Source organism: Bos taurus, chromosome 14, assembly GCF_002263795.3.
Source record: "Bos taurus isolate L1 Dominette 01449 registration number 42190680 breed Hereford chromosome 14, ARS-UCD2.0, whole genome shotgun sequence".
Taxonomy (NCBI): domain Eukaryota; kingdom Metazoa; phylum Chordata; class Mammalia; order Artiodactyla; family Bovidae; genus Bos; species Bos taurus.
The window spans coordinates 47545027-47553228 of NC_037341.1; the positions used below are offsets into that span (position 1 = coordinate 47545027).

At 38.8% G+C, this 8202-nt stretch overlaps 1 protein-coding gene across 1 annotated transcript; it reads right to left on the bottom strand.

The window, feature by feature from the left end:
- Positions 1–721: 721 nt before the first annotated feature.
- UTP23 (UTP23 small subunit processome component) lies at positions 722–7973 on the bottom strand. Its single transcript, NM_001076039.2, is given in 3 exon segments — positions 722–3083; positions 3992–4166; positions 7695–7973. Coding segments are annotated over 3 exon segments (747 nt in total). The 5' UTR covers positions 7883–7973; the 3' UTR covers positions 722–2699.
- Positions 7974–8202: the final 229 nt, after the last annotated feature.

Below are 8202 nucleotides of genomic sequence, written 5' to 3' on the forward strand. Positions count from 1 at the left end.
AAACTCCCATGGACGGAGGAGCCTGGTAGGCTGCAGTCCATGGAGTTGCTAAGGGTCGGACACGACCGAGCAACCTCACTTTCACTTTTCACTTTCATGCATTGGAGAAGGAAATGGCAACCCACTCTGGAGAATCCCAGGGACGGGGGAGCCTGGTGGGCTGCCATCTATGGCGTCACAGAGTTGGATACGACTGGAGCAACTTAGCAGCAATCAAAATTTTAAGATATTAAATGTTTTATAATGCATAGTACTTTTTATATTTTAAAAATTACTATTCATTAAAAATGACTTGACTTTCCCAGCTCACCAGTTCTATTAATAGGCAATCAAACCTTGTTAAAAAGAAAAATACCTAAAATTTATGCATTTGAGAACATTGAAACAAGTATTATCAGTGTGCATTTCACTTGCTTTATCAGTTTGTCTACATTTAGTAATCTCAACTCTTGTCATTACTGACAAATGTTTTCTCCTCACAAAACTATAGAACTATATTCACCTTTTTCTAGTACTTTCGCTTTCCTTTTTAAAAAAATGTTCCCACATAAACAATTTAAACAGAATCATGAAATGACAACAGAAAACACTCACCTGGCTTGAGAGGTAATATAGCCTATGTGGTGCTCCTGGTGTAAAGCTAAAATTCCACTTTCCATCAAAAAAGCATCTCTGAATTCAACTTAGAATATTTCTATAGGAATAAATTTGAATTGTCACATATTTTTAAAGTCATTTATTTTAGCCATGAATAAGAACTTATTCATGAAGTACTTCATACATGATCATGATATTATAAGGATACAGATTAAGAACCACTATTTGAAGGTATCACAGACTCTTAAGTCAGGAACTACTGATTAATCTAAGAACTTCATACTTCAATCTTACAGTGTAAAAACATTTTAATTTTGGCCTGATTGATGATTGAAACAATTTGGGAGGGGCCTAAAAAAGAAAAGTTAGATTATTCAATTCCTAATTGAACTATTAAGACATTTTAAAAACAATATTTAAAGCCAATCTGAGACAGTATTATTCCAAGAATGGAAGAGAATTCTTGCCATTGAAGTTAACATGTATACCTGAAAGAAAATCATCCTCTCCACTGGACAAATGGAACTCAAAATGAGTAAAGGGATTTTTCCCCCTAGGGTCTTATAAACAATTAGGAATAGAGAATTCTTTATCTTGCTAGATTATTGGTACAATAAATATAGGTTTAGACACACTGGTTGAGCCTCAAAAAATGTACCTCCTGAACACTCTATGCTCCACCACAGAAGAGGAAACCAAGAAGGAAGAATCTAGGCTACAGAATAGATTCTCTGGATAAGGACAGGAAATACCTAGGTGATAGCTGAGGAATATACCTGGCAGAAAATGTTTCCACATTGGAGGTCAGAGAGCTGGCTCCAGAAGTATCACCAGGGGAAAGAAATTACCTGATATTATGGTTTTTCCAGTAGTCATATATACACATGAGAGCTGGACCATAGAGAAGCTGAGCACCAAAGAACTACACCCGTGGCAGATTCATGTTGATGTATGGAAAAACCAATACAATATTGTAAAGTAATTAGCCTCTAATATAAATAAATAAATTTATATTAAAAAGATACTTTCTAATCATGGTGCTGGAAAAGACTCTTCAGAGTCCGTTGGACTGCAAGATCAAACCAGTCAATCCTAAGGGAAATCAACTCTGAATATTCATTGGAAGGACTGATGCTGAAGTTGAAGCTCCAATACTTTGGCCACCTGATGAGAAGAGCCAATTCATTGGAAAAGACCCTGATGCTGGGAAAGATCGCAGGCAAAAGAAGTGGGAGGCAGAGGGTGAGATGATCCGATAGCATCACGGACTCAGTGAACACCAATTTAAGCAAATTCCAGGAGATAGTGAAGGGCAAAAGAGCCTGGTGTTCTGCAGTCCATGGGGTTGCAAAGAGTCAGACATGACTTAGCAACTGAATAACAACAATCATATAAAAAATTATGAGATCCTTTCCAGAATTATTGAATATGGCAAGATCAAGTCAGATGCTAGAAGAAAATAAGCCCATTATTAACTTCTGAAATAACAAAAAAAGTAATATAAGAAATAACGTCAACCACAGCATGCTACTTGGTTCAGTAGTAAATTAAGTTGGTAGTCTTCATAATGAAAATACTGAATTTGGGATGTAAAAATACTGAAATATTAATATACTAGAAAAATGGTTAAGTAAAATAAGCAAAATTTTCACTCTTTCTAGTAGAAAGTTAATAAATAATCAGCAGATCAAAAGATAGCAACATATTCATATTATTTGGAAACATAAAGGTAAATTCTACAACCACTATATAAGTTGCAAGAGTAAGTTGCTTCTGTGAACATGAAAGAAGGATGAGAAGGATTACCTCTTTTTTAGTCACAAGCATTTTGGTACTATAAACCATCTCCACATAATGTTGGAGGGTGGGGGACAGCACTAAGACAGAAAAAGATTAACAGTTTTACATTTAAAAAAAAAAAAACCCTCTAAGTTCTGTAAGAAAAGTAAAAATGATTACACCTAAATACATCCACTGGTTTTTAAAAAATAATTTTATAAAGGCTTGTGGGTCAATATTCATTTATAAAAATAAGTACTTTCAGTTTCTAAAAGAAATTTATTTTCATATTTGAAAGTCTTTAAAAGTAACCAAAGGACTTATTACCCTTCTGCATTCTGCTTCTCAGAAAGTACTTCTGAGGTAGATCTGTTTCGGATTCTTTTTCTTTTCCTTTTCTTTTCCGAGGCAGATGAGTTCGTATCCTGTGTTTTTTTCTTTTTCTTCAAACAGCTAAGAGGATTGGGGCCACTTACTTTCTTGCGCTTTTTTCTTCTTCTCTGTTCTGGGTCTTTTACTAAACCCTGTTCCTCTTTGAGTTGCCTGATACTCTGTTTCTCATGCACTGAGACAAGCTGACCGGACTCTACTGCTTTAACAAACGCAATCGTTTTGGGAGAAGGTTTGTCCAAGACTATAGTGTTCTGAATAATAAACATGAGAGGAATTCCAGGCTTTTTCTTTACTTTCATAGACAAATTCTGATCCTATTAAAGAGAAAAATAGAATTATTTAGTTCAAATATAATAATTAGATACCTTAAATAGATTTCTAAGAACTTAAAGAGGACTATACTAAAAATAAAAGATCACCGGTTTTACTTCTCAAATCAGTATGTCCCCCTAACGGTAGTATATTTTATGACAAAAGAAAAAAAACATAAAAACTGAGCACAGTTAAGCATCAACAATGTGAACTGGAATTATCAATATTCTATACTGATCAATATTCTAAGACCACTAATTTTCTAGGACCTCAAAATACAAACTAATGCAACGGTAAATATGTTAAGTGATATCCATCATTCCTACTCTGATACATGTTTCAAGAATGCTCACAGAGATCGAAAGAATAGAAATAAAGTAGGAACTAGCTGACTCAGATTCTTCACTTAGCTCTGCCTCTAACTGTGTAATTTTAATATTCCACAAGCATATTTAAAGAAATCTGTACGTATGTGAACTTATTAATATTCACCCAGAGAGTCTCTCCTCCCCTGCATCCCAGTCTTTAAAAGCCTGAAAGAGTTCCATACTGGTGGTATGGTCTTAAATAATATGAAACACAACTTTCTGAATATATGTATTCATATGTAAATATGAATACACATGAATATATAAATACATATATACATAAATAGTATGACATATAGACACATGAAAAAACATGTATAAACATAAAATGTAAAATCTTTGCTCTACTTACTTTCCTTTTAAGAGCCCTAAAACATATCATCACATCTCTATGTCAATAATTTTTTATTTAAAAGGATATTTTAGTAATGAAGAAGAAAACCATTATGCTTAATCCATCTAATTTCTTCTAATGACAAATAGCTCCACATAAAGTATAAACAGAGATGATTAAAATTGACTCTGGTTTTAAAACATGTCACCTGTGTTGCCAGGAAATAATGGTGAGGATTTCCATCTTCCACCATGGAAAGCAGACATTCTGATCCACTCACTGCATTCTTGAAATGGGGACAATTTCGAACCTGGCATTTCTGGGCAATCAGCTTTGCCCCATATAAGTCCTTTCCCAATGTTTCCAACTCTTTTAACACACATCTGGAAAATAAAATGTTATTAGCAGCTCACAATTATAACAGATGCATATCAGTTATTCACATAAAGCAAGTATAAAAAACAATCTCAGTTCTTTTTCAAAAACTACAAGCCATACAGTAACCATTTCACTCTCAAAAGACCTGGAAAAATGCATACACCAAGTAGAAGGAACTTAATGAATAGCCGAAATGTACTGAGCATTTATCATATGCAGGCAGCATGCTAACTGCTCTTGACATAAATTCTCCCTTATCTCAAAACAGCCCTACAAAGTCGGGCAGCTTCCTTTAAAATTATCCTTATTTTAGAACAGCTCATTCTGGGAGATTTCAAGTAACATGCCCAAATTCAAACAACTAAAAGTGGTAGAGTGAAATGTGAATCTAAGTAGTTTGACAACAGATGCCCCAACCAGAGTGCTAAAGGCTTCTGTTTCAAGTACAAATTGATAAACCTTTAATTTAAAGTATTTTCAGCTCAGAAAAGTAAACATTCTCAACTCACCAGCTTGTTTAAAAGCAATCACAACTTTCTTTCACTTTGCATTTTCATATTAAGGTGCTGTTTTTCAAACTGTTACCAATGTGTGTGTGCTCAGTGATTCAGTCATGTCCAACTCACCCATGGACTATAGCTCACCAGGCTCCTGTGTCCATAGAATTTTCCAGGCAAAAATACTGGAGTGGGTTGCCATTTCCTACTTCAGAGGATCGTCCTAACCCAGGGGTTGAACCTGCGTCTCCTGCACTGGCAGACGGATTCTCCACCTGGGAAGCCTAATTTCTCATCCACAAATCTGAACCTCTTATGGAGGAGTCAAATATTAGCATTTTAATAAGATCCTCAGGTACTTCCTCTATCCCACTTAAAAATTATGAGAAATAGTGAGTCAAAAGGTTCTTCAACCTGAGCCAACCCTTGCCTGTCTCTACCTTGCCTCATCCTTTTTATCATCCCATTAGTTTATTTGTTTGAAGAGATTTTGCTTTCTATAGTTACCCATTTTGAATGCTATTCTGAATTTCAGGAGTAAATTGGCAAACATTTACTGAATATTTCCCATGGATGGCCTACCATCAGCTCTTCATCAAATTCACTATGTCTAAAATCAAACTACTTTCCTGTCTCCAAACTTCTCCAGGGCTTGCTAATGCTTTGAATTTATTATCTTCTCAGATACCTTGTTTAGAAATCCGAAATCCTATTTGATCTTCGCTTTCTCACTCCCACCTCTACCCTGTCCCATAGGTGGGTAGTTCTATCTCAGGTTGGTATTTACTTCTGTGACATCTCCTTGTAAAACCCTGGGGTTCCTGCCTTTCCTCTCTCCCATTAGTTCTTGACTAGACAACCAAAAAATGGGTTTACCTGTTTTCATTCTCTTGCTTCTCCAACTCACCCCTTACATAGCTGCAGTTATCTTTTCTAGAAGATATTTATCATGTCTAATGCATTTACCTCTTGACACACACCAAGAATTAACAGAACAATATGCTTTAAAATAACCTATCAATAAGGTTAAGGGGGGGTGGGGGAAATAAATGAGTAAGAATAGTCATGTCAATAACTGCAAAAGCTGGGTGGTAGATATTTTGTCATGCTATTCTATTTTTGTGCATGAAATATTCCAGAAGTTCAGAATCTAAATTCTTTATGGGGAAAAATGGAGCAAAATATAATTTCACCCACTACTTTTCAAACACATGTATATTACAGACTGTATTAAAAATATTAATATTTATGACAGACAGAGCTAAATGGACAAGGTTTGTAGACAAAAGAAATCAACTCTGGAGCACAGGCCATTAGGATCTGGCAGTCCTGAAGGAAAAGGGGATCAAAAATTAAGGATATCTATGTCCCATCTGAAGCTCTCTAACTGGATGAAATCTGTATGAAGTTCTGAATACAGAAAGCTGTTTATGGAGTACTATTAGGTGAGAAGCGGAGAAGGCAATGGCACCCCACTCCAGTACTCTTGCCTGGAAAATCCCACGGACAGAGGAGCCTGGTAGGCTGCAGTCCATGGGGTTGCTAAGAGTCGGACACAACTGAGCGACTTCACTTTCTCTTTTCACTTTCATGCACTGGAGAAGGAAATGGCAACCCACTCCACTCTTCTTGCCTGGAGAATCCCAGGAACGGGGAAGCCTGGGGGGGCTGCCGTCTATGGGGTCACACAGAGTCGGACACGACTGAAGTGACTTAGCATAGCATAGCATTAGGTGAGAAGGGCAGGCCATTAATATCATACGCAGAGTAAGAGCCCATTCTTATGTGTGTGTGTGCAAAGAACTGGATGAATGACAGTAGTAAGTCACTGGTGTGGTCTTATAGTCATTTAAAATTTCTTTTTTCACTTTTTAAAGGAAATATTCTACAAACGAAAAAAAAAACTACTATGTTTATGAATAGTAGTTCTTTGTTATGCAGCCTCTATCTTCTTCCCAGCTTCTTTCCTGAGTATACACTGTGCTCTAACCTCTTTCCCTTTCATTTCACAACTTCACTCCTTCGTTCAAGAGTTCTACAAGGGATCTTTCACTCAAAAAATGTCCTTCCCTTCAGAACTGAACTGTGACTGAGCTCAAGTCACTTCCTCTATGAAACCTTCCTTGATTCCACCCTCTCTCTAAACAACCCCACATGGTTTCATCTTACATGCTCCCACACTTTGAGGAAATGGGGAAACTACACTTGGAGTCAAACGTATCAATTAGCGGTTGATTTATGCAACCCACTCCAGTATTCTTGCCTGGAGAATTTCACGGACAGAGAAGCCTGAGAGGATACAGTCCATAGCGTTGCACAGAGTCGGACAGGACTGAACGACTAACACTTTATACACTTAGCTGGCCATTCGGTTTGGGAGATCATCCTGTTCATCTAGTTATCCTCTGGCTAGAGCAGTGCCTGGCATATTGTTGGTGCTCAAAAAAGGCAGCTGAATAAACAGAGGACCTTGCACAAAGTTCTTAACATCGAGTCTGGCCTTATCTTTCTGGGAATCGAAGATGTTACACCATGAGGCAGTTGTGAAGCTTGAAAAATTCTTAAACTGGGAAAAGCTTTGCAAACAACCAGCAACCACTTCGAGAAGATAGGTTTTGAGATACCAATAAACGATCTCCAAATACTATACCTCGTCAGACTTCTATAGCAAATGTATAAGTAGTTACGAGCTTTTTTTTTTTTTTTTTTTAACAGATGAGTAATTCTAAGCTCAAGAGATTAAATAACTTGCCGGAATCACAAAACCGGTAGCACTGGGGTCGAAAGCCAGGTTGAACTGCAAAGGACATGCGCTTGTCTTCAGACTAACGACAAGCAAATACCCCCACGACACTACCATCTGTCTACACGGTAGATACTCGCCCACCCTCCTCCGCGTCCCGGCTGAACGGTCAGCTCCTACTGGGCGGGGCGCTTTGCCCCTGCAGGGCTCGCGATGGATGCCTGCGAGCTGCGGCCCGGCTGCTACCGCACCCGCGGGTCCCCCGCGCCTCCACCCGGACCGTCCAGGCCCACCTGGTGGTGCACAGCTGAGTCTCCGCCATGAGGTAGCGGGGCAACTGCTCTCGAAGCTGGATGCGGCCCCGTAGAGCCGCCTGACAGAAAGTGCCGTCCAGCAGTATCTGGTATGGCTCGCGGACTCCAAAATTATTGCGGAAGAAGCCAAGATGCTTCTTCGCATGTTTCTGCCTAGTGATCTTCATGCCTGGCTTCCCGGACCCAGGCCACCCGACCAGGAGGCAGCTTCGAACCAAAAAACTAACCCACGACCGGCAATATCTATTTCCCCGGAAACAAATGCCCTTGGCCCCGGAAGCAAACGCCCTATCTGTCGCCCAGATTTACGTCACACCTAGTCGAGCGCGCGCTTCATCGTGGTGCCCGCGCTCTAAGGGACACGCCCTCGGAGGCGGAGCTTGCACTTAAGCGGGAAAACAACTAGATGTGCGATTAGGAGCGAGCATGCGCAGTCGGGTGTCAGACTAAAAGTACTACACGCTGGTGGCGCTAGTGGTAAAGAACC